Raw genomic sequence first — 27,391 nt, 5'->3', positions numbered from 1 at the left:
TAAAACCGTTCAAAATAACTTTATAAATTCTGTCACATTTCTGCTTTGTACATCAGTTCAACCTTATCCCTCCAGCTTGTTACTGAAACTTAACAATGCTTGCTTTTTTTTTTTCCCCTGAAAGGCAGACATAAAACCAGCCACCAGTGCATTATTTACAGAAGTGCAACAGTCTCCAACCCCGAAATTAAATTTTTCACTAACAAGATACTTCCAGCAGAATGTAAACACCACAGTGTGAGCAGTGTTTCTGAAGTCAGTTTATAAACGTTAGCTCATTTCTGCAATCCCCACGTGACAGAGCAAGTAAACCTTCACTCACCATCAAACGGGCTAAAAATACAACATTTCAAGTATCAAATCAGAAGTTTCTAAAGACAATCCATATTACTCTGCTGGTCTGAGGCATTTGTTTAATTTACTTCATTCCCATATGGAAACAATTCAAAAAAGGTTCCACAGATAAGTCTTATTATAATCTTGCTTCTCTGCACTGTTATTTCAATGAGATGCAACTGCAGATCTATTATTCCCTCTGGCATAGTGTTTGCAGCCAGAGTAAGTCCAGTCCAAGTCATGCTGGCTGTGGCTTGCTCTCAGTTTTCCACTTCACGTGTATCTTCACCATTAGACTTCTTATGTTTCCTCATATGTTTGTATTTTTCCACATATGCCTTCACCAGATTAGCCACCTTCACAGGGTTGATCTCTCCACTTTTGCTGTGGCAGATCTAACAAGGCATTAGAAAAGGCATTTGGTCGATTAACAGTATTACAGCAGTTCAGGCAGGCAACAGATCAATGATTAAGCTTCCCAGGGGAACCGATTCCTGCATAGGCCCCCGAGTGTCACAGCAGGATACATCAAGCAGAAAACTCAACAAGGGTAAGAGTAGTATTTCACTTCAAGCATTTCAGAAAAAGCCCAGGGCTTATCTACTGAACACCAACTGAATGGATAAGCATCTCAAAGTAGAATTATTCCTTTTTATTACAGGCTTTTCCATCCAGCCAGTTTTACACAGTAAGTGGTAACCAAGGAAGTGTTGATTTCCCATTTTTCTAACGATTCTGAGGAAGCAATGCTCAGATTAAGAGATTCTGACAGTTTTGAGGGCCCACTTTGAGATATGGGAGAAAGCGAGCAGACCCCACAAAGAACTTTATCAGTGTTCAGAGAAGAGTTCTCAGTGATTTCAGCAGCAATTGGTGTTGCTCAGCTCTCCTACAAACCACACCTGAAGTTTATATGGGTCTCATAGGAGATGTGAAATTGCAGCCGTTATCTCAGGAATTTTGATCTATGATGGAATTTCTCAGTGACACCAACACTGCCCTATAGGGCAGGGAGAAAACACAGTTCTTTGGGGTATCATTTAGCCACCTTGACCACAAAAGCATTACCTGCTCTCACAAGACATTTGCCTGCTGATCAGGTCTTTTTTTAGCTACGATCTGGTCAGCACTAAGACTTGAGACAAAAGTCAACACCAGCCAAATTGCAAGGCGCTCTTCCAAAGTTCAGGGACACCACAGATGCTCAAGGAATGAATACACAAACTATTTTCTCACTTTATCAGAAACAGCGTGCAGATTCTGGCCAAAGTTCTTAATGAGAGAGATTTGACCATTCTCACCCAAGGCACGTACCACATCAGCTTAAGCTTTGCAATGTTCCAGACCACTGAAAACACAATCCTCTAAAAGGAACAGTCTGACAGCTTGCAATGGCACCACTCAGTCCTGCTTAAAGCAACTGTTGCTCCACCACAAGACTGCAGACTATGAGTCAAGAGTCCAGAGACCTGCTACTCAGTTACAGCATGTAATTGCTGAAGCTGGCAAGTGCAATCCAAACTACTGCCACTTATTTAATGATCTGCACAGCTCCTCCTCTCCATTTCACTGCCACCTTACCTTTTGCACTGCTTTCCGAAGAATGTTCTTGTACTCCTCCTTTGTAATCTCCCTCTTCTGGTAAAAAGGTTTAATAGCAAGTTTCACTTCTTCCACAGCCCTTTCCTGCATGTGAAGCTTCTTCATGTACTGCACAGGAAAGAGAAGTTCATTACCTCGTGCTACCTCAGGCACGGTTTCTGAACCTATTTCTCTTAGAAATGCCCTAACAATGAAAATACTCATTTCACAACTTCAACGACCCAAGTAAGAGCTAGCCTCAAAGTAATTTCCTTTACTGTAAATTGCAGTCTTGAAACAAAGACCAGTTCACGCTATGAGGAACTCCTGTATTACGTAACATTTATTCTATGTCTTAGAGAACATGTTTTAAGCAAGTGACTACAATGTCCACTTATTAATTTTGGTCTTCTCCTTCCCTTCCAACAGCTCTGAAGTAAACGTACATCCATCAAAAGGCATCAGATTCTAAAAGCAGCAAGTCATAGCTGCGAATATAAAGCTTCAGGTAGCTCTTAAAGGCATTCTGAAAATTGCAGAGTTGCCTATAAATTAAGGATTACAGATGACATCAGAACATATTCTATCAAAACAAATTCATAAAAACTGCTGCTCATAAATGGAGGCTCAGTGGGAAAAGTATCTTACTGTTTTGTTTTGTGGTAGAAAGTAAAGTAATTGGCTAAGAAGTTCTTGTTTTTGTGTTAACATCCACTACACTTAGAGCAGACAGTCTGTACAGCAAACCGAAAAGTCAGCAGCAAGGAACTAGGAATGCAAGATCTCCAAAGTATTTTACTATTTCTGCATTTTCAGTGCTGAGAAGCAGGAAGATACAGTCCTACCTCTTTATAGGACTGTTATGAGAATGGACATTAATTTCAATGCTGGAGGGGAAAGGAGAAAACCAGGTGTTTAGAGAAATTTCGACATTCTGGCATCCGCAAAGTCCCTTCCAAACATTCATACAAGAAAGCTTCAGAATTTTAAGAGTATATTTTAGATGCTTTAATCCCTCTCTGTTTTATTGCAATGAAGCAGTAGAAAGTGGAACCATCAAATGGAGTAAATCCCCAAAGAATTCAAAGAAAGGATTGCCTGCTGCTCCTGGGTTAGCATAGTCAGTCACCAAAAACAACAGTGACAAACAGGGGCTGGGAAAATACAGTACAGAGAAAGTTAAAAGCCCCAAACTTTAAAAGTTCAAATAACTAGCTCATTAATGTTATGCATTTGCTACTTGATAGCATTCACTCACTTCCTCGTTTTTTGTTTTATCCACTGGAGGTTTGGGTGCTTTGATCTTTTCTTCTGCATTTCCAACAGAAGCAGCTTGGATTCCTGGTTCAGATGCCGTAACCAGGCTGCCCGGCTCCGGAGTCAGGCTCTGTCCTACCATGCAGCCAAGTGCTGGAAGACTACCCTGCATGATAAACTGAACCGTGGGCTGGCTGACAGGGGCATAGGGGGGAAGGCTTGAGGGCAGAGCTGGCATCAAAGGTATATTTTGACAGTACACCTGTGAAACAGATATATCATTTGTAAATGCTTGTACTTACAAGAGAGAGCATCAGATGAGGATTTTCAGAGCACCTTAAGTCCACTTAAGCAAGTAATTACTAGTTTAAATCAGGGAGGCTAACATCCCAGCCCTCAACCAGGTCTCTGTGCATCAGGAGCTAGCACCAGCCCCACTCACCTTTTAACTGGTGGACAGCACAGACTGATTGCCACCAGGCCAATTTCTACAGCCTGATCACAGTCAGGTAGAAGCCCACAGCTTCTCAAACAGCACCACTTATCTGAAAGTTACTGCTGAAAACAGAAGCTGCATGTATAGAGCAGAATTAAAGGAAAGTGTCCTTCTTCAACTGTAAGGACGACCTGAGATATTAAATGATTAGAGGGTTGCTGAGGAGTATGGGCTATATGAAATGTACTACACACAGAGGAAGGCGAACTCTGCCATGAGAGGAAGGTGTTGCACAACAAGGGCACAGATGAGGTGGGATGTCTTCCATGACACTTGGGTGCCAGAGTAGGAACCAACCTGAGAGGAATCTAGATCAGGAAACATAGGCTCAGGAATCATATAATTGGTTGGAGGAGGCTCATTTAACTGCACCTGATATAACGTTTGGTTCAAGTCCTCCGCTTTCCAGGCCCCTTCTTTTGCTCGCTGAAGTCTGTAAAACGGCATCCCTAGGTTCCCCAAGAGAGGGAAAAGAAAACATTTAAGAACAAAATAAACCTCATGGGTCAAAGATTCAAAGCCAATTACATTTAAAAAAAAATAAAATAAAAAGGATCTAACAATAAAGCCACAAAATTTTCTTTAGCAGCCATCAACATTTTAAAGCTTCTGATAATAGAGAACTTATTTCCTTGAGCAATTGCTTTTTACTGGGTTTCCATGAGAGGAACCAGAGAATCACACAAGCAACTCTGCCAACACACATAGCCCATGGTCCCAGGCCAAACTGTTTGTAGCAGCTTTGGCTTAGCAGAGCTCACAGGAGCAAGCTACAGAGATTTGTCACGCTCCTCAGTTCCGAGAAATATTTACAAATTCTGGAGGCAAAACAACCATTCTACTTAACTGCAGAAAGGGTGGAACGCGGGCTGCCCATTCAGCGATCAGGTTGCAATGCGCGCTTCACGGCCAAACAAGCTGCCGCTGGCTGGCTGAGCTGTGCTGACAGCATGTTCTCCCCGATTCATTAACACAACTCAACTCACGATTTCAACAAGTGCAAAATGCCAGCTCTCAGGATTGGAAATCACAGGATCAGCCGAGCTCCAATGACAGAGCTGTTACACTACAACCAGGTTTAGCCAGGCACTGCAGCCTGCTTCAACTGCTGTTTGTTTTCCAAAAGAGAACTTACTTGGAGCTTTTTCGGCAGACAATCTGCTGCTTTCTTCCTCTTGAAGATTCCAGGTAACTCTTTTCACTGGTGCTTTTGATTTTAATGCAGGACCCTGAGGTACCACCTCCAGTTCAGGCTTACTGAAATCACTGGTTTTCTCATTTGACACAAGGCACTCGTCTTTAACCTCCTTCACACAATCTGTTATTTTGCTTTTGGACGAGCTTTGAATTGGTGCAGCCTCAGCTGGAGTGTGCATGATAACTTCCTTCTTTGGGGGTGGTTCCATCAGAGATGGACATAATGCAGTGTCTTCTATTTTAACTGTAATCTCAAGGTTTGTATTGCTACAGCTACCAAGCACTGCTGGATCACTACTACTCTTTAATTCTGTTTCAGCAAAAGAATCCACATTGCCAACTGGAACACAAATGTTTGTGACCTCTGGCACAGGGAATGTAGCTTCACTGGTCACTTCCTGACAGATGGGCTCTACGTTTGTAGTTTCTTGGGCCTCTCTCAGTTGAACCAGACTCTCGGACTGCATTTCCTCGAGTTTCACATTTGGTTGGATGGTTATGGAAAGCTCTTCCAACACTAGCTCCTCCTTTGGCTCTTGTCTGAAGGAATGGGGCTGCTCCGGACACCTGGACACATTCTCAACTGAAGGCTTTTGATCCTTTTCTGGTGGAGGAGGAAGCGAGGTCTCTTTTGATCTGCGTTTTCTTTCTTTGGAACGTGATCTCAATCGTGGTCTTTTTTCCTTTGGTTTGCTGCTTTTGTGCTCCCGAGATCGAGATGCAGACCGAGACCTCCACTTTCTCCTCTCCTGAGACCTGGATCTCGATCTCTTTCTGCCCCTTGACCTCAAGCTACTATCTTTATCATACCTCTCACAGCTTTTGTCTCTCCTGTGTTTCCGCCTTTTAGTCCTCTCAATGCTATTTGATCGGGAACGTTCCCTCCATCTTGATCTTGATTGAGACCGTCTTCTTTTCTTCCTGTTTTCATAAAACTCAGAAGTACTTCCAAGACTACCTGAACGCGACCTAGATTTCCTTTTCTCCCTTGACCAAGAAGTTTTTCCCTTTTTATCCTTGGTTTTCTCCTTCCTTTTCTTTTTTTTAGGTCGTTCATGACTGCTAGAACGGTCAGTAGAAGACCTCCTGCTCTTGGATTTTAATGTGTGCGTTTTGCTACGCTCTTCTCCACATGACCAGGAGGTAGATCTGGAGCTTCGGTCCCTTGAGTGTGCTCTATCCCTAGACCCTGACCAGGATCTCTTATGCCCTTTGACAACTGCCATTTTCCTTTTGATCTTCTTGCTTCGGGAGCTAGAGTTTGAACAGGATCTGGAACGCGATCGCCTCTTTGTTTGTTCTACCTTTTGGACTTTCTGCTGCCCATCATTCTTTGAGGGACTATCTGGTTCTAGTTTCACATTAATTTTAGGTCTAATCAATTCTTCAGCATTAAAGAACACATTAGGGCCGCCTCTGCTTTCCTCCTTTAAACACTCCGCATTAGAAATTTGCTTAGCGGCAGATGAAGTGCAAGGACTGCTTAGAAAGTCTTCCTCATCCATATTGTCTCGTTCCTCTGTATCAGAGATCTGTTCTACAATCCTGCTTTCTACTGCCACATCATCGTGAGACTCGGTGTTACTAGATGGTACGTCAGAGTCAGCCCCAGATCCAAATATATTATCTGCCCTGTAAGGGGTGAAACGACGGACAGTTTGAAATGTTTGAACTTTCGGATTTTCAATGGAAATAGTCCTGGTAATATTAGTTAGCGGGATCCCTGAGCCAAGCCTTTCAGGACTGCTGCTTGCTGAACTCGAGTCCGATCCTGTTGGCTCAAAGGGATCATATATTTCACTTTTGACCTGCTTTTTCTTAACTGAGAAAAGAGGTGAAGGACTCTCTTTCTGTTCCACTTTCTCATCCACAGGTCGGAAGGTGTTACAGAATCCTGGGTTAGGCAGTCTGCTGGGATGTCCTGCGTTTCCAGGAATATTGATTTTAAAACTCTCGAAAGAGCTTGGGCCTTTGCTCCTTGAAGTGTCCATTAGTGATGAACTGCTATACATGCCTGTACTGGTAGAAAAAGACACTCCACTTGTACGTGTTTGTTGCTGAGATTCTTTGGCATTTGACTTCTGACTTTCCATCTTGCTACCCTTTCCCGGCTGATTAGTGCTCTCTTTGCCAGTCAGCTGCGTTATACAGGAGCTGGGGATGTCATAGCTTTGGCTTCCTGCAGGTTCTGGCTCCACCTGATTGCTGCTCATTTCCTTTTTAATCTTTGGTATCCTGGGAAGCTCAAAGATATCAATTCTCTTGGGAAGTGGTTTTAATGGCTGCCTCACAGTTACAGCTTTTGAGCCATAATTCAAATTACAGCTCAGGGGCTTTGAAGACGAGTCAGTGGGTGCACAGTTTTTAGAGTTTCCATTAAATCTGGGCATTTCATCTGACTTGGAGCCATGCCTGCTCAGGGTAGCTATATTCTGAGTCTGAACGGACCTGGGTGTCATTGAATATTCTGATTTTACAGTTGCCTTTTCTGATGTAGTCTGTGCAGGGTTTGCTGCAGGCTCAATCCTGCTCAGTGAAGGCGATGAAAACAAGCTTGAGGAGGAGGGTCTGGTGTGAGTACTGAGCCCCGAGGAAACTGAAGGTCCAGCAACGGAGCTGCTTGCTGTGATCCCTGAGTGCACTGTACTCGGTTGGGTGTTGTGTCCTGAACCATCATCCACTCTTGAGTCATTTGCTGATTTTCTGTGAAGTGGAGCTACGGCATACAACAAACAATTAAGCTTTTCAGTACGTATTTGGACATTTCCCCCCCAACACTACAAGTACTGAGCTGATTATTTTAAGCTCCACTTTGGTGTGCAGACATACCACACAGTAATAAGGCAGTCCAATAGTTCTCTTGATCAGATGCTCAAGGTTTAACATGCCAGACAACTGCATCTTTGAGGTAAACACTAATGCTTAGGAAATAAATTATTCCATTCTGCAGATTATCACCAGATTCGTGTTTATTATCCCGTCATCACTGATGGACAAAAATTACTATAACAAAGGATGTTATAGGTACTTATTTTAAGAATAAAGCTCTGAGTTTCACTTTGAGTACATTCCTTCCAAATAATACTACGCCAAGGGAAGACATAGCTGAAGATGCTAGCATGTATTCTAGAGCTCTACTTTTGCAAAGAAACTTCTTTCCAAGGTCCTCCTCATTGCTCTTCAAACCAAAGTACAGTTCACAGGCATGGCAGCAATGCCTGACAAGCGCCAGAGGAACTGGGTACTAAGATTTCTGCTCCATCTAGTCCTCCATCTTTTATAACAGAGCATGAAACTACAGTGCAGTACTTCTAAAAGAAGAAAACTATCTATTAAAACCAAAATCCTCCAGCAACATCTCAGCTCTGCAATTAAAACAGAGACAAGTAACACTATTTCAGAGCATATGTAAGAATCTTTTAGATGGATTACTGCTGGCATCTACTGAATCTATCCTACATATTCAAATGCTGAGTAACGGTATCCCTGTGTTTGAAGCTATGTAGCCTGCAGGACCAGGGCAGATGTGGATGAAACAAAGAGGTTAATTGCACTCTGAAGTGCCAAATCCTTACCTATGTTCTTCGCCGTCAGTGAACCATCTCTGTTGATGACCACATCTGAACTACTCATCATGAGAAAGCTCTGTCCAGACAGGATACTTCCCAACAGATCAGGCACAGGGGCAGCTTCTGCTTCTTGATCAGGACTCAAGGCAGGTACACTGCTTCTACGTGTTTCAGAGGGGTTATATTTCCTTTACTCTTACAGCACTTGTTCTATACACACACGTTACATTAAAAAGAAACTGAAATCAAGGGCATAAACAGGGGTCAGCCACAGAAGTTCATTTGTAGTTTTGGCTTCACTAGAGCCATTCAGCCCCTATCTCCCTCTGACAAACGGAAGTGAAGCTTTTACTGACTTCCCACAGGAATACCACAGGACAGGAAAGCATGTAGTCATATCACAGACCTTTGGTAAGCAAATGCTTTTAATCTTATTTAAGAGTGATGCTCACCGTGTTGTGTATCAAGATTAACCTTCCAGTGCATTTAAAATGCATTTTTGAAGAGTAAACTATTGTTCAGTACTTCAGAGATATTTCCATCCCAGCTGCCTCTCTCTCTCTCACCAAATCACGATCACAAATGTATTCCTCAGGCCTACATCACTATCTAAAACAATTGATGCAGCTTGAACTGGTATTTAGCACCAGTGAGAATACACACAGATGCCTACTGGTAGGGTAGCTAAGAGCATGGCATAAGAGGAATCACAAAGAAAAACAGCAATGCTCCCACACGCGGGACAATACAAACACTCCCCTTCACATGTTACTTAATCTTATGAAAATGGTTTAACTATAAAAGTTCTCTGTTCTTGAAAGATGGACTGAAAAGGTTTGAGTATTTTTGGTGTTGGCGTGTGGCTTTTTTCTTTTTCTTTCTTTGCTTTTGTGTTGGTGGGATTTGGGGTTTGTTCAAAAAAAAACAACCACCAAAACACAACTTTGAAATAGACCAACAGACCCATCTCTTTGAGGGAGCTATATTTAATTTCTGTGTAACAAAACAAGCTTTCCAAACATAACATACAACAAAAACCTGTAATAACATACAACAGAAAAACAAAATGAGGATGCTAAAAGAACTGGCTGCCTAGGCCAGACCAGCAAACTCACTGTAGTGCCGGCAAATCAAGCCTTTAGAAAAGCCGAATTTCAGCTAAACAGTTCTACCTTCTAAACAACGTGCTACTCAAGTAACTATGAGGACATGGAAAGCTTCCTGAAAGGCTTCCTTCAGGATTGAGATGGGAAAGGTATAGAAATACTCCAAGTTATCACTGAAATACACTATCGCAATCCTGAGAAACCATCCTTTGCCACAAGTCAGACGTATTATAGGACAGCCATGAAAACATCTCACACCTTTAATCATTTAAGCTGAGCTCCTCCATTTCTCCTAGTCTTCATCTCCCTCAGTCTTGCAGTTTTCTGTGACTCGATTGGTACCTGCCTCAGTCATTTTCCCCATCCCCTCTCTACTTGTCATGCTCCTGGATCCCTGTGTCCTACCCCTCTGCACTGTGTCCTACAGCCCAGTCCTGAAAACCCACTGTGGCTGCTGAGAGGGGCACCCAGCAAGGCTCCCTGGTTCTGGTGGGCACAGGGGCACACAATTTGCACACACAGAGATATCTGTCAGACAGCAAAGCAACTTAAATTGCAGGATTAAACAAAGAGTTTTATCTCTATTTTCTGAGCACCAACAAACAGCAGAGGAACTGGGTGAGGTGGGTACATCCCTTATCTCCTCCTCTAGATCTAAAATTAGATTCTCCAGCCATCTCAAATAAGCAAATAGTTTTTTTAAAGGTTAATGAAACTGGGTTGCTAAACAATTCCAAAACAGCAAGAGGAGCCAGATCAGGGTGGAAATACCAATCTGAAGTTTCAGTGCAACAGTCAGAGCCATTATGAAAGAATAAGTGTGTGTCCTTCAACATAAAAAAAGAATTCTTGCATAAACTGCTGTGGTTATTTATCTACACACGTGCAAGCACACGCACAGACACACTCTCTTTCAGAATACCCAGGGTAAGAAAACAGTTAAACCAGGATGATCACCCAGTTTGCTCTTTTGTTAGAATCATTAGACAATTAAGAAAAATAAAATAAATAACTTGATGGATTTTTACCTGGAAAGTCCCACAGAAATAGGTCTAGCCACAGGACGGTGAGACCTCAGTGCTGACTGGGAGAGAACTCTCCTTTTGGCACTCACTGGTGAATCTGGATTTGCTGGAACCTCTTCGTTACTGTGGGTAAAACACACACACACGAACCCTGAAATTGTCTGAATGTCTTTCACGTCAAATAGATGAAGTAGATAATACTACTAGGACAGATACGGTTAGAGAGCATTGTTTGTTTTATTATGACACATTAAAAAAGTATCTGTGCAATACACTTATTTTCTGTGACTACATAAACAGAACAGCGTAACCCAGCCAGCAGATACGTAAATGTAGATTTTTATTTTTTAAATATTAAACGGGTAGTTTGTGTTTATGAAAGGACCAAAATGACTTATTCAGTGGAAAATTAAATTTCACCAGCAAAGATTTCAGATGTCCTCTCCCCAAAATCCAAAGCTTAAGAGTGACACAAACTATGGCATAGTAAGATTCCTCCTGAATTTAAATTGTCTGGAAAAGCAAAGATGGGAAAAGGAGAAACACAGAAGATTCCACAGTTCCATTCAATTCTACAGGAAGTCACTGTTTATTGTATACCAAATATGCTAGCTATTTTCACTTAAAATCAACAAATAGAAATTGATTGATTAGGATACAACTTCTTCAGATTCTAGCCTTTGAATAACCCCATATATCCTACTAAAGGTTTTTACAAGGCTTATTATTTCCAGGAAACCTCTTTAAAGATGGATGATTTAAGAGCTCAGCAACTCGGCCAAGAAGGAACAAAAGAACAGGCCAATGTATTGTTATAAGCTGTGTATCCAAAGCTGATGCAAGATCTACACTCTGCAAAAAGTCACGTGTACAAACAAACCAACACTTCCAAAATTATCGGTCCCTGATCATAATCCAGAGATACCTCACCTTTCATAAGGATCCAACTCATATGGATCTCCAAACACAGACAGAGAGGCTGCACCGATATCTGCTCTCATCACACCAAGCGAGGGCTCCGTTGGTTTGTACATGGAAGGAATCGAGGCCCCACGCACAGGTTTACTAAGACCAAGAGTTCTTGCAATACGGGAGCGAGTAGTAACCTCATTTTTCATCTGCACAGATAAAGAGATTTGGTTATTTGTATGTTAGGGCAGGTACATACCCTGGGTTTAAAGCCCCAAATTCTTCACTTAGGCTAAGTACAATCAACAGGTTACTACCGCTGGTAGCAGAAGTGGTATGCATTTATCATCTACATTTGTTTTAAAGCATTTACTAAACTTCTAACTATGCCCTACATGTCACTTCATACAGAGACTGCGCATATCAGATTTAAGCAACCAGGTAAGCCGAGTTTCCAAAAATCTTTAATAATGTCATTCAAAATTGTCAGTTCGTTATTAAAGGCTGGAGGGACAGTTCTGGCTGTATGATGTAAACTCTAGTTAAGGTAGCTGAGTACAAAAGTCAGGCTGGTGCAGAGTATTCAGTACAATTCATGTGAGAACACTATCCACAACTTGAACAGGATTTTGAGAGTCCTTATGGCCGATTAACTGGGTTTGCAACAACACAGACACAAACATCCATAGCCTATTACAAAGAATAGGTTGTGGCAGTTTTAAGTGAGCTTGCATCAGTACCAAGTAAACGCTAGAGCTGAATGGCAAGGCGTCACACAAAGCCTGCAGGACATGGCTTTACAGTGTGATCCCTGCAGGTCAGGTAACAGGATTTGTCAGCAAACCCAGCTGGCCTGCCTGAAAGTTGCAATTCATTTCCATGTACAGCATCTTTCTGGAGTACACTGGACACATCCTACACATATTCCCACTAGAAAAAAAGTTACCTGCTATCATTTTAAGACAGTATTTTTTCCATTGAATCCCATAGCTAAAAAAATAGTGGATCTTGACACCAGCAGAAACTCATATGTGATCTTACTCTCTGCTTTTTTCCCCTTCTCTTCTTTATCAGACGCTTGCGTCTCTTCAGCTGTATCCCTGAACTCTTCTTTGCAGCAGAAGATTTTGTCTGAGTTCTTTTTTTGCCTCCTACTTTCTTCCTCCTACCTGATGGGACAAAATACAACCAAGTATTTGGCTAAGTGCTGACAGTGCATTTTACCTTGTACTCCCCTTTCATTCCCTCATGGCACATAAAGTAGCTTAAAGAGACTTACAGTGTGCTGTAACAGTATAAAACAGCAGAGCAGAAAAAATTAAATCATCAGGATTTATTTAAAAGCAACCTTCAAGACACTTCTGGGCAGAGGCGTTATGTGGAAAGAAGATGATACATGTGGTATGCTTCTGTAGCTGCACACGTGTGGCAGCATACAGCTGATCTAGAGTATCTGGTATGATTCGGGCTATCTTCCCAAGCTTTTATTCTTGAAGATGGGAACCACAGGAGGTGTCTGATGCCCTTACCTCTTTTTCTTTTCTGTCTAGTAGGAGCCCATGGTGTAAGAGGACGCTGGTAGATGGCTGTGTTTAGGCCTGCGACAACTGCCTCAATTGTTTCATCCACAAGAGAGGACGTGAGGTACCTTGGCACGTGCTGCATGGGGGATTAGAAGTTACATGATATAGGCATCTAAAGGTCAGCAACAAGTTACTTATAAAGCATTTGATGAAAAATGGATTTGAGATTTGAATGAGAAGCACACGTGTCACCAAGCTGGCAGTTAAGCAATTAAGTCACCTTTCTCACCTATTGACTGTCATATCACGGAGAATACGACCATGCTCTTCAGCCTCTCTCAGTATTACAAGTCACAGCTAGCCTAACTCTGACTCTTTAAATGAGAACAATCCCTTAGATTTTCATTGAGGAAATGGCTTTAGAGTACCATGCAGCGGCAAAGAAGCTTCAAACTGCAAAATGTTTGAAAATAGAATATGCCAACAGAAACGTATGCTTCAATTCATCTTACTATGGAAGTAATTTCACGAAGGTTCTCTGTTGGTGCCACTAATGCATATTCAAAACTATTTTACTGAGCTATTTTTATTAGAACATTAAGTATCGTCAGTGCCAAAAAATTCTAAATAAGGTTCTCTGATTTGGAGGAGAACAGGACTGAGTAAGGAAAGCCCTGAACTTCAGCCTAAACACATTTCTTTTTCTAGAAGGACATAAAATAGTACATCTAGGTAAACACCACCAGTTTAGGCACCTACAGAACAACAGATGAATTACAAAACAAACTGCCTCCCCAAATACTAAAGCTTTACAAGGATCTGAAATCAGCAACTCAAGCTACTCAAGGTACGAGCTAGAAAAAGATGCACTTTTATTCAGGGATAAAGGGAATAAGTAATGGTGCCTTTCTAGGTACCGTTCATAATAATCTCTGCAGACTGAGAAGTGGAGCTGGGAATGGCTTCTCATATGGCAAGTATCGGGCTTCCAGGCTTACTTTACTATGCAACGGTAAAGTCCCCAGGTACCACCTCTCTCAACTACAGGAGACAGCTACACGCTATTTCTAAAGCAACAGGTAAGGAAAGAAAGAAAAGCACTAGCAGTTACCCTGCACAGCATTTCATCTCAAACCACACTCTTTGAAACCTACTTTTTTCAACATATAGCCCTGACAACTCCGATGTAATTGCTTAACAACAATGCATCAAATCATGCATGAAGTTTTTCTATTTTGCTAATTCGTCTAAAGTTGAAATTAAAAGGCCTGGGTTTGGAGACAGGGGGGTTGGCAGCCCAGTAAAATTGCCTCCACCATGGAGGGCAAAATGAATTTAAGGACTGCTAAAGCACTCCGGGAAGTCCTTAATTCAAGGGGGGAAAAAAAAAACCCCATTATAAAACTTGAGGTGAGCTAGATCTTCATTCACGACCCCTACTTCAAAATGTACTTACTGCTGTAATTCAGATCATTCGGGATTTGCTACACATTCCTCTCCTCCTACTTGCAATGATTTTGATGAGAAATTTAACAGGTAAACGCTCGGGAGCCAATTAACAGTAGACTGTTCTGACACACTGGCAGGTAGGTAAGATAACGGAAAAACTCCACTTTTCTCCCCCAGATTTTGGCATTTTGTTTTGATTCACTTAAGCCTGTCTTTTATTTTTTCTGCCTGTAGTTACAGAATATAGAAGTGTAGCTCATGATCTTGAGGCCCTTCACAATCTCAAGTGCATTTCCTTTTTCTTTCTCACCCAACCTTTACAACTGGATTACAAGTGAAAGCTTAATCTGCCAGATCTCCTACCTCCAACTCAGTCTTTTCCCAGTCTGCACTTCACACTCCAAGGACAGCCCTTCTAGCAGACCTAACCCAAAATCCACAGCCAGCCAATAAACAGTAAAGGATTTGAGGGACCTTCGGTATTTGGGATACTTTCAGGCTTAGATTCTCTGGTACCTGTTAATGCAACTGAACTCACACTGCCACGTCACTGAGAACACTAGCATCTGGTTTTTTTCTCATCAATAACAGGCTGATTTTCACAAATGTAGAAACCTTAAAAATACTAATTTTTTCTCTCCAATTTGGCTGCACGTGCCCAACAGATTCCAGTACTATGGGAAAGGGGGTAGGAGGACCAACAAGCAAATAAACAGATGTCAAATAAACATGCCTCCGCGAAAAAAGCATGCTAAAAAAACAGAAGTGGTGCACAAACTGTGCCTTAACAGCCATTGAGAACAAAGATACAATTTTGCTCACAGCTGAGGTGATAAAAATGTAGATGAAGAGAGCAAGCTACCACAGATTTCAAAACAGAGTGTCTTGGTCGTATGCTGCACTCAATTTGCACGTTCTACATCTCGGTTTAAAAGAATTCCACAAATACTAATCATTGTGCTATGGACAGTCAACACAGACAGCTAAGCTACTTAAGAGGGGACTTCTTGCAACTATTCCACAAGGTTCTTCCAGAAGCTCATTAGCAAACACTCCTAAATACCTGAATTTGTTGCGCTGTTGTTATCCGGTTTCTGTTCACTGTTGCTCTAACTCGTTCACTCTGTCGAGTTCTGGCTATAGCTCGGGTTCGGACATGAGGGCGTAGCCCACTGGTGGTAGCAATAACATCAGCCACGAGGGCAGCATCCTCTTCTTCACTGACATGATCTGTATCTTGAAAGGAAAGATGCCCAGGTCACTTGTCTTTCTACAGGTGAAAGCATTTCAAGAAGTTTGGACTAAAAAAAAAAAATATATAGATATCAGTATTCCCTTTTTTAAACCAATCACCTCCAGAGGCGGACGTTATCTACTCAAAAGGAAATGAGCACAGACACCACCACTTCAGGCTGTCAGGCAGAAAGACGATTTTCTAGGTAACAGAAATTGCTGTTACCCTGGCAATCTGAGATCAGGATACTAATAAATTCTTTCCAATGTAACATAATGCAGTTGCACTGAAGTGCTGGGCTTGCCTCAGGAAGGTTAAAGAATGCCTGTAAGAAGCAGCTCCATCGGTTGTAACTGCAGATGAAAATCTTAACAAACAAGATCCTCTCATCAGTCAGGAGTTCAAGTCAACTCTTTAGGTTCAAGAGAGAATGCCTATCAAAACAATTATTTATAACAGATAAAACCAGGGGTTAAACATCTCTTCAAAAGAGCACATGCTTCACATCACCTAAGTCAGAGAAAAATATTTACTTTGACTGGGTACCACAAAACCCTCACCTGCAGCAGCACCCATGCCCACGGGGGCACAGGCTGGACAGAACCATTCCTCTACAGGGACTTCACTCAGAGGTGGATTAAGGCATTCCATATGGTACCTTGCGAAAAGAAAAGAAAAAGTAAAACAGACATCCAACAATGCACACCTTACCAAGGGAAAAGAGCCTTTTACCTCTGTCCACATGCTACATAAGGCGGACACGTTTTCTTAAGCTTGAACTACAGTCTACGCATATGCTTCTTTCTACCAATCTCCAGAGAAATGATACTACCTGACAGTTATATAAGGGTCTTTTGATCACTTTAGGCTCAAAAAAAAAAAAAAAAATCTCAGAAATGACAGTGTTTTTCCCCCCTCGCTGTGTGGTATATTGCTTGCCAGTGGAACCCAAGCTCCAAGAAACGTGCAGAGCCAAAACCGATGGTGGCTAAGAGAAAGGAGAAGTACTGGTGAGACAGGCAATCAAGAAACAACATCAGTTTCCTGCAACCCAACAAAGTGTTATTTATGCTACATGACTAGACACAGATAAGCTGCAATGCCTTGTTACACTGAACAAACGCACTGCATCCCATGTGCACCTGGCATGATTAAAGACAACCAGTGATAAGGATTTCTGCATAGCTGCACAAGCTAGGCTGCAGAGCGTTGGCCAGTAACTGGCTTTATACAGTTGCTTGCAGGACTGGAGACTAGCCACACTGACTTCCAAACACCATCTGACCGAGAACCATGCTCATCCTTATCAAATCTCAAAGGGAAAGAAGAGAGCGTAATGCTAGCTTTGATAGGCCTGTTGAAATGCTCTCTAGTCAACAGGCTCAGCAGCAAGACAGAACACTCTCACCAACCACTTACAGAAAAGCTACACAGGAAAGCCTTTCAACATCACCCAACCTGTGTTCTGTAACTTGTTCAATTCCATTTTCAGCAATTAAAACCCAGCCAAAACAACATGCCTTAGTAGCACAGAATTTTTGAAGCAACTCATGTTCAAGTTACACTGCTAAGAAGAATAAAAACAGATTTCCTAAGTAAATGAGATGCCTCCCATGAAAACCTAGTGCTTAGACCAAGTTCCCTAGGCAAGGAACACAGCCTTAAAGTCAGAGTTTCAGCTTCAAATCAGCAACATTTCTATGGCCAACTTTGTTCTTTTTCTAAAAAGGGAAACCCTACTGTTATTTCTGATGTAGAACCATGTTTAACTCTGAAATAAGTAAAGGAAAAAGAGTGAAGCTCTGTTTCACCCTCCCATGCCAAAATTCACTGCCTGATTCACTTCTCTTTGTGCCTGGCCACAGAGTAATGAAAAGGGAAGGAACATCCATCTGATGCTCTAATCCCATTTTATAGCAATACACAAAAACCAGAGACAGACTACAGCCGGTAACCTACCTTTCACCCGTTACCCCAGCTTCAGACTGTGTCTTTCAAACCTGTTCCCAATTACGTTGTGATAAACTCAATTTGCAGCTAAACTGTCAAAACCATCAATATTATGTTTATACTAAAATTCATTAATTGTCAATACGAAATGGAGTATCATGTCTTTCTTGCATGAAAGAGTATACCTCAGCACATGAGATTTTAGACACTTATGGAGACGAAGTTGAAAAAATATGTTTGCAATAAATCATTACATTAAAATTAGAGCAGCAAAGTATTTTCCTTCTCTGGGAAAGGAGAGTTCATTCTCTAACTGCCAGCTACCAAGAACGAGATCATTTCCCCAAAGTAGTACTCTGACAAGTAGTATTGTCAGGTTCAGGCCAAAGTCATAACACAAGTACCTGTAGCAAGAACTTCATTACATACTCTTCAAATTATCTCTGGGAGTTCTGAAGTCAAGTTATGACCTACTTGACAAGCAAAGACTTTCAGCCCTAAAGCCTTGGACGCTGGAGAATCTATTACAACACCTATCTAGAGTCACCAGGACAGGGAAAAGAACCTCACCTCACAGAAAATCATCATAACAAAGCCCAATGCCAGATCTTATAGAAGGATAAGGTGATACTCGTTTTACAAAGAACTCAAAGTAAATTGATTTTACTCACACTCATTCTCTCAGGTTCATTTACTTGCACTCTTGTACCCACCCACTCACAAGCACAAAGACTCAGTGTGCCCAAGTGGCCTGGGCAGGATTATTTGTGTGTAACGCAGACGGCAAGAGACACTGGCCATCAAGTCCTCAACACATCTCTTGGGCTCTGTGACCGGCAGCGAAGAACTGATTACAGACTTCTTTCTTGTATCTTCAAGGAATAAAGGGATGCTTTGGGAGACCTTCTGCCTCATTACTTAGTCTCAGTCCTCACGAACAATAAGAAAAATTAAATCTATGGAATTCAGGAATTTTGGTCACGGAGGTAGCCCTGTTCTTCTTGACACCTATCTCTCTATCAGCGCTACTTTCTTCTTGCTACTTGGTGATCTGAGTGAAGTCACACATTAATGTGTCACACCATTAACACAATGAACCCCTTTCCTACTGTTTGTTCAAGTGTCTAGACACATGCACTTCTGTATTCATACCAATCCTAACGCTATTGTTACAAGTTCAGAAAGACAGGCTGCCACCACAAGTCTTACCTGAAAACAGTTTCAATGGAAAAAGATTTGATTACTTAAACCATAACTTTCATGCATACGATAACAGCATTACACCACACAGTTTAAATGCTGTGGAAAGCCACATCTAGCTAAAAGCAATGGAAAGACAGGATGACATTGGCTTTAGAATTGTTGGCAAAAATAACTGATGAAATTTTCACTCCAGTGTCAGGTCAGAGAGAGAGTGTAGAAGAATAAAACTAGGATTTGAAGCAAGCTATTCTACATCTTTCTAGAGTTAATCTCAGCCATGGAGAGCTAGCTCTCCATGCAAGTTCTTTCTTCAGGAAGTGCTTACTCTAGAAGTCAAGCATTTATAAAGAACTTGTTTTAGGAAAACAAGATTAAAAAAAACCCACAGAACTGTATCAAACTTGGGAGGGTGTGGAGGGAGGAATCAGAGAAACGATTGAGACACCACAAAGGAAACTCTGAAGCAAAACCCTCAGTTCAGTTACGGCTTATGAAAGTTCACAAAGAACTGAAAGACATGACTTCACATAATACCTATGAAACACTGGTTTTGGTTAAGTATTTCAAACTCGGTGTTCTGATGACATGCTTAACAGTCTTTAACATTCCTGATTTTGTCTGTTCTCCAGAAGGTGAATCGGTGTATATGGACACTACAGAACACTAAGACAAAACCAGACATAGCAGATGTCTAGTCAGCTTGCTAGAAGCCATTTTTGAGAGACTATTTTACATATTCATTGCAAGCAATTATCTTTCTTTGTTCCATGGGTAACTTTTGACATCATCAAAATGACAATGCTGCGAGAGAGATTAAACAGTATAAATGCTTTCAATTCTAGCAGAAGACTGTAGGTCCAAAATTGTGTTCAAGTATCTTGACGCCTCTACTGAAACAGTTATTTTATTAATCAAGGAGGGCAAAAAATTGTTAGGCAGCGACAGAAGTAAGCACGAGTAAGGGAATAATTTAATAGCTGTGGCTATAAAGAAAAAACCTCAAAATTGCACGGAACCATGAATCTTAAGCACTTCTCCTATGCAGCACTAACACCCAGTCAGTTGGGACAAGTCATGCACCCTCTTAAGAAGACATAAAGGATATATGTTTTTTTACCCTCCATGCACCCAGCTATTGCATGGATGAGCACAAACATCTTCGTCACTTGAAGGTATGGTCACCTGTTTCGGAGGTCTGCAGCAACAATGTGTACAGCACCCTCCACACATATGCTGCTACATGACCAGAACAGGATCCATCAGTCATGGGGACATCTACACTGCAAGCACATGGATACAAGTCTTGCCAGATGACAAGCCTGCAGAGAGCAACAAGGGGCATCCTACAGACCAGTCAGTGCCTGTGGACCAAACACTGGCCAGCCCTGCAGCGCTATCCGCAATCATGTAGGTGCTACATTCATTTCAACCCTTCTTACCCTGCATCACAGCCGTCACAGAGCAGCAGGCGATCCTCGCGGTCACTTCTGCCACACACCTCACAGAAGGTTGGATCATCCTCTCCATCATTACCCCGAGTTATCGGGTTGTCAACAGGAATCTAAACACAAGAGGGATTCACATTTTACGCAGAATGTCGCACTTCTTAAAATTCAGTGTCACATTAACAGTACCTGCAGCAAAAGTTAGTAAATCGAAATAGCTGGTACACACCAGAACCTTCATTTAGTTCATTCAACACATCTAGGACATGATCAAATGCTTGAGAACATCTACTGAGACTGTGTACTGTCAGACATCAACAACTCTGGAAAAATGCATTTTCAGAACAGGCAAAACCAAAGTTCCCCGAGGAAGATCAAAAGTAGTCAAGCAAACAAAAACGCCCCAAAAACAAGACAAAAGAAGACAGCAAGCTTAGCTTCTCTCGCTCTAAACATATTATTTAAATGTTAATTCGCACGTCTGTTAAAATCACAGAATCACAGAACGTTAAGGGTTGGAAAGGGCCTCTGTGAGTCATCTAGTCCAAGCCCCCTGCCAAAGCAGGGTCACCTACAGCAGGCTGCACAGGACCTTGTCCAGGCAGGTCTTGAATATCTCCAGAGAAGGAGACTCCACAACCTCCCTGGGCAGCCTGTTCCAGTAAAACATCAGTTTATGAAAACAGAGCAAAGTTCTAAATGTCCCCCGAAAACCAACATGTTTCTGCTATTAATAAAGAGCAATGATTGCTCTTCAATATTCTTTTGTGGAAGACTACCACACACTCAACCTGCACCTTTAAGAGCTCTACTATCGTCTTGCGTCTCCCCTTACAAACCCGACTGCTACACAGTGTGGCTGGTAGCAAGACATAAGGAAGAGATCACACGTAACCTAGATTCTTCCTATTCATATTCTAACAGCACTCCAGCATGCGGGGCATTTTCCCCATGCGGACAGGTTTACGAAAACCACCCTTTTTGCCATACAAAATGATGCCACACTTTAGTCCACACAGAGTACTGCAGGACGTATGGTTAACGAGGAAGAAATAGTTCCTTAACAGGCAATCTCAAAATAGGAAAGAAATAGTTCACCCAGGTACCAAATATCAGATAAACGTGCTAGAAGTGTGAACCTTTCAATAGCTATTTTGTGGCAACTGGCCTTCTTGTTTGCTACAGTAAAAAGCTTACCTTTTTTAGGATTTTACCACCAAAATGTGCCCGAACGCTAATGTAGTTAAAGAGGATTCTATCCACCGGACAGGAGTTTACATTCTAGAAAGAAAAAAAGAAAGCCCCATACAGTTAATAAGCCCACCTCTTGATTCAATTTTTAAAAAGGACATCTTCCATTATTAAAATAATAAGCATTAAATTAATGTAGTAATCACTTTAACAGCTATTGGTCTTGACATTTTCAGTACTTAAATCCGACATGTCTGGTTTACAAACATCCTACTGTGTCACAGAAAACATGCATTTTTAGAAAAGCGTTTATTGCACCGAAGTCATTTAATTATTACCCAACTGCCAAAGCAACATTAAAGTTCTTCCAAATATTGCCTTGACATAGTGCAAAGGTTTTAGGGCATTTTCTTTCTTTTGGACGAATGAGCAGCTGGAAATGTCTCACAAAGACAATCGGTAAGAGTGATTTAACTTTTTTTAAAATTTAATTACCACTGGTACTGCTGCATGCACAGTAAGTTCTGTTGTAATTCTCACCCCGGATTATGACTATGGGAACTACACAGTTAGGTGGCAAGGCATGCTGACTGAAAACTGCAGTCAGAGAAAAATGCTGATTTAGTTGGTATATTTTACATTTTTTCTATGTTTAAATGTTCACTGTTGAAACAGACCCCCATCGAATGGTCACAACACAGAATTCAGCACAAGATAAAGATACACATACAGAGAAATACAAACACACACACACAGAGAAAACCAGCATTCCTGCTGTCTTGACTTGAAAAAGAGAATTTTAGATGCTTAGAAACACACTTGTCTATGACATTACAGCTTTCAGAGAGCAGAAGAGAACAGGATGGGTGCAAGAAAAACAGATCCAGGCTTCACAGGCATGAATCCTGCCAAACAGAAGTAACCCAAGTCTGTGTAAAAAAGCAGATATAACTATCAGAGTGCTTTGCTCTCATTACAGCAGAACAGCGTGATCAGAAGGGGGAGAGCAGAGCACACCAGAAGGCCACAGGACATCAGGGACAAAACAGCTCACCTTAGACCACTCCACGATGCAGTCCAGGCAGAATTCATGAGAACAGTTCTCAGGAGTCCCAACAGCCTGATCCCTAAACGTGTTGAGGCAAATGGGGCACGTTTCGCTATCCTCAGTTTCTTTCTCCTCTTCCTCTTCTTCATCATTGACTTTGCCATCTTAAAAAGTGAGAGATGAAAAACAGCTCTCGTGTGCTGCGGGGCTTCAGCGGCGAGGACAGAAGGGGCAGGTAGGATGGGGTTCCAGGTCACAGAAAATTCCAAGTAAGCTTATTTTATGGGGCTGCAAGGGCGAAGCACAGCCTCCCCTGAGGTAATAAGGTTTGCCGTCTTCTTTTTTGCTAAATCCCTTCACCAAAAAGCAATGGGTTACTCTGGAGAAAAATAAAGCCTGATAATGTGACTGGTCTTGTAAGAGATTCAAAGGACAGACGGCAGAAAAACAGCAGCTTATCAAGAGAGTAGGATATGTCAGGCTACCCCTGAACACTGAAGTTAAAAAATAAACTTATAAAGTTATCACGTATCCAACTTTTTTTTTGTTTAAATAGACACTCCAGAGGACAACCAGCAACACACTCACCTGCAGAAGAACACATTAAAAGTTTCACTAGTAAATCGTGATTTTTAGAGTCAAGGAATCTGGGTGCCTAGCTGAAGACTGCTTAAAGAAGATTGGTTTTGAGTAAAATTCATTTTAAACACTCAGCACACATTGTTGAATCGTGTTTTTATTTTTAGTACAAAACACAGAAACGTGTGTTAGTCTTTCCCTAAAACTTGTGAATTAAGTTGACATTTTCATGAAGCCGTGAGAAGTTGTCTAAAAAAGACTCTCGCTTGTGGGTTTTTTTGGGGGTGGGTGGCTGTTGTTTTGCCGGGTTTTTATTTTGTTTGGGGTTGGGTTTTTTTTTTTAAATTATAAGAATGGGGCCCTTCTCTTATCTACTGAATTCTCCCATCTGGACATAGCAGAGAAGACTCTAAACGATGGATTAATAAAGCTTTTTGGCACCTGATGCCAACTTTCTAGTCAAATGTGTTCAAATCAGTCTAACCAGTAGCTTGGAAAACTGGACCTTTCCAACAAGCTTTAAGATGTGACAAACCCCTCCAGTTTTGTCTATCCAAATAATAATTTGAGCCCAGCAGTTTCACAAGTATATGCATCTACAGACCGTGTTTTCAGTAAAATTAACACATTCAAGTAACATCTACACTCCTATTCCAAAGAAAAATTTGTCAAGTCTTCTTCTATCCTCCCTGGGCTTAATAGCAACAGTAATTTATTTCCAAAACTCCCCATCACAACATTCACTTTAGAGACCCACACTGCAGGGTTTGGGCGTCGGCCTGACATCCCACTCTTCCTCCAATTATTAAAAAAATGCCTGTAAACACACATTAGCAGACCTACCTTCTAATTCTTCATCTTCACTTTCTTCCTTGTCCTCCTCACCTCCTTCTTCCTTGGTGTCATCTTTTTCCTCCTCACTTCCGGTATCATCTTCTGAATCACAGCTATCTTCACCACTGCTTTCTTAAAAACAAAAGAGAAGAGAGGAAATACCTATCTGATGCAGACAGACAGGCAGAACAGCAAAGGACACACAAGAACTCCTGCTGAGGACGTTACACACAAAGTGAAAACTCAGATTTCCTCCATGGTACCAAAGCTGCCTGTTCTGAGAAACTCAAGGGAAGCATGCCTGCGGTCTGAGGTACAGAATTTAGGACGCAAACCAAAGAACTTCTCAGGGAAAGGGAAATAAACGGTCACAAATATATCTTTACTTCTCTTTGGACGCTAAACCAACAGGTTCTCCAACCGAGAACTAGAAACCTGCACATGCAGAGTGGCTGTATTTACCTGTTTCGCTGAGGAGCGCGAGACGCTGTCTTTTGCCCTTGAGTACTGCAGCATTTTTGTTTATCAGTTCATCCTGGCTGTCATCATCCATGGCAGGACATTGGGAATCTGCTCCCTGCAAGAAGGCAGACTTCAGTGAGGCAGTGCACCACCTACGCAAGCAGAGCAGGCGTCAGCCCAGCAAAGAGCATCCAGCGCATCTGCGGAGACGTGAACGGCAGAAGCGACATCGCTCTACAGCAAAGGCTCCTCACGCCATTGATTAGTTTTCCCAGTTTCAGGTCAGAGGCGGCTACCGGTAAGCAGTTATCATTACGTGAAGTTTCACATCTCTACTGAGCTAGATTAAACCAGTTGCTTGTGAAACACAGTTTGGGTGAAAGACTCAGCTTTATCTTGGGCTCCTGGATGACAGAAAAAGGTATAACCAGAATTTCCCACTGAAAACAGGAATACAAAACCCGCAAACACCAAAACCATCCTATGGACTAGCAATAAGATGCAAAACAAAGGAACCAGAGGCCCTTTAAACAAGGCAAAACAGGATGACAACGTGTGTTTCAAATCAAAATACTCTATCTCGCTCAGCTGAAAAGAAACAAGAAGAAAGATTACTTATTTTAGGTCTTTTTAAGAAAAGGCCTTTTCACGGGTCTGTCACGAAATATTCCACAGAAAGGAGGAGACTTGATTTGGTGCATATTAATGCAATCATATGGATTGCTGTGCATTAGCATGGACTGGCAATAAAACTGACAGATACTCAGAGATGTCTCATGATCCAAACTCGTAATGACAATCAAACCAGAGCTCTTAATATATAATGCTACAAAGCATTAAGACAGACAGATCCCTGCAAGCTTCCATCAGAAAGTCATGGAAAAATATAATTAACTGAAACTTTATAAAGCTAGACATCATCTCTCAGTAAGTTAAAAAAAGGATTCCAGTCATACGCACCTTCCTTTCTAGCACCAAACAATCTCCTCCACCAACAACTTCTTACAGCAATTTCTCGTTTTCAGAAACAGAAGAGCTACTAGACAAGGCATCTACTTTGATCTGCTTGGGTAACATTCAGGATTGCACACAGGCAAGAAAACCAATCAGCTGGATTTTCTCACAGGATGGTTTTGAAAGCTGATCTAATTTCATGGGCAATTATTGAGCATTCCTGTTCCAAAGAGCACTTCTAACTTAAATTTAAGTCTACTAAATATTCAAACACATGAGCTTTCAGTTCTCGTTGGCATATCCGCTTTATTTGTTGGTCTTTTTTTTGTTCTGCCCTTTTTTTTTTTTCCTCCAAATTGACCAAACAATTCAGTTCTCAAACAATTCAGAGTCTGGCGCCATCCTCCTGACACACACCCTTAAGATATTTATAGGCATTTATAAGGTCCTCTTTCAGCCTTCTCTTCCTCAGGCTAAACAAGCCCAGCTCCCCCAGCCTTTCCTTGTAGCCGAGATGCTCCACACTATTCCCATCGTTAACTGCAGCTTTCCCTGCTTTTTATGGGCACGGCTGGGGAAGCAAACAAACAAACAAGAACTCCTGCACTTTCATGGGGCTTTTTTTGTGCATAGTCATAACAAGAGGTATCAAGATCTACTGACCTACAAGAAAGGAAATAACACAGTGAACACCTCTGCAGCACATCAGCAACACATCCGTGCAACAACCGGCACGAAAACCAGTAACTGGAAGAACAAAAAGCACGCCCACCCCGCTGTTACTGGGCACGGGGCGCCCAACGAAGGCTTAAAAACCTGTCAGCTCCGTTCAGACAAAGCTTGAAGCCTCAACGCGCTTTGGCAACAAACTAACGTGCGGTAGGAGAAAACGCTGGCACGAAAACCTCATTTCTTCGTGTTGGCCGAGAGACCCCCACGGACTTCACTGTGGAAGGCTGAACAGCCCGCAACTGCTTCAAATGCGCTCATGCCGGCACCGCAAACTGCGGGGGGGGGGGGGGGGGGGGGGGGGGCAGGAACACTCGAGTTTACCCGTTAAACCGGCTCCGCAGCGCCGGAGGAAGCCGCCTGCCCCGCCGCTCCCCTCCCGGCCCCGTCACGCCCCTCCCGCCCAGCTCCGGGCAGGCCAGCGGCCGCCCAGACGCTAAATCCATAAATAAGCACGCTCCCAGGAAGAAGATGCAGGAAACACAAACAGCCCCCAGCGCGGCGGCGAACACCCGCTCTCCGCAACCCCGGCCCGCGGCCCGCCGCCGCCCCCCTCCGCCCCCGCAGGCCCCGGCAGCCGGTCCCCGGGCACTCACGGGAGGAGAAGACCCCAGCCCCAGAGCGGGCCGGCTGAGCTTCCTGCGCGACCGCAAACCCCCTCGCCCCGGAAGGGTTGTGGAAACGCTCCCGGGTCACGGCATGCCAGCGCCACGGGACAGAACCACTGCGCGCGCGTGCGGCGGGGAAGGGGGTGCGGGAAGCGGAGAGCCGACGGGGCGAACCATTCGGGGGAGGCGGGCAGGAGGGGCCGCGGGGCTGAACCATTGGCACAGGGGCGTGCCGGGCTGTACCACCGCAGGGCCGCGGGGGGGCGGGGCCGCGCCGCCCTGAGGGGAGGGAGCTCCGTCCCCGCGGGCAGCGCCGGGGCGGCGGAGCCTCCCCGTCGGCTCCTGGCTGCCCCGCAAGCGCAGGGCCGACGGGGAGGGTCCCCGGGGGCTCGCTGTCCCTGCGGCCGGTGTCCCCGAGTTCGGGGAGCTCGCAAAGGCCACCCGCTGCGGTGCGGTGCGGCTGCCGAGGCTGCGAGGCCCGCGGGGGCCCGTCCCGCCGTGGCAGAGCTCGGCCCCGTGCGCGGGGACGCGGACCGGCGTTCAGTACCTCAGACCGCGGCCGGGGGGAGGTTCCCCCTCCAGCTACGCGCGGCCGGTCCCAGCCCCGACGTTCCTGTCCCGCTGGGTGGTGGCTCGCACGTAGAGGAGGGAGGGTTGTTCCTACCCCTCCCCCCCCGCGCTGTTCCTCGGCCGCGGCTGTCTGTCT

At 43.1% G+C, this 27,391-nt stretch overlaps 1 protein-coding gene across 3 annotated transcripts; it reads right to left on the bottom strand.

The window, feature by feature from the left end:
- PHRF1 (PHD and ring finger domains 1) lies at positions 1-26,771 on the bottom strand. 3 transcript variants are annotated; one of them, XM_075426063.1, is made up of 18 exons: positions 26,674-26,771; positions 24,395-24,509; positions 23,942-24,064; positions 22,526-22,683; positions 21,478-21,561; positions 20,275-20,396; positions 16,243-16,340; positions 15,512-15,684; positions 13,006-13,135; positions 12,518-12,645; positions 11,498-11,685; positions 10,571-10,690; positions 8,443-8,597; positions 4,806-7,583; positions 3,968-4,119; positions 3,176-3,436; positions 1,918-2,046; positions 1-731 (listed from the first exon to the last, which is right to left on the bottom strand). In XM_075426063.1, exons 2-18 carry the CDS (start codon positions 24,483-24,485, stop codon positions 597-599), a joined length of 5,025 nt encoding a protein of 1,674 aa, XP_075282178.1. In that variant the 5' UTR covers positions 24,486-24,509; positions 26,674-26,771; the 3' UTR covers positions 1-596. The 3 variants fall into 3 exon arrangements, with proteins under 3 accessions (XP_075282178.1, XP_075282180.1, XP_075282179.1); XM_075426065.1 differs by having other exon boundaries at positions 4,043-4,119; XM_075426064.1 differs by having other exon boundaries at positions 15,512-15,678.
- Positions 26,772-27,391: the final 620 nt, after the last annotated feature.

The sequence above is a fragment of the Opisthocomus hoazin genome, chromosome 7 (genome assembly GCF_030867145.1).
Source record: "Opisthocomus hoazin isolate bOpiHoa1 chromosome 7, bOpiHoa1.hap1, whole genome shotgun sequence".
Classification (NCBI taxonomy): Eukaryota; Metazoa; Chordata; class Aves; order Opisthocomiformes; family Opisthocomidae; genus Opisthocomus; species Opisthocomus hoazin.
Note: the sequence above shows the minus strand (reverse complement) of the source record. Positions and strands in the feature narration are given on the sequence as shown.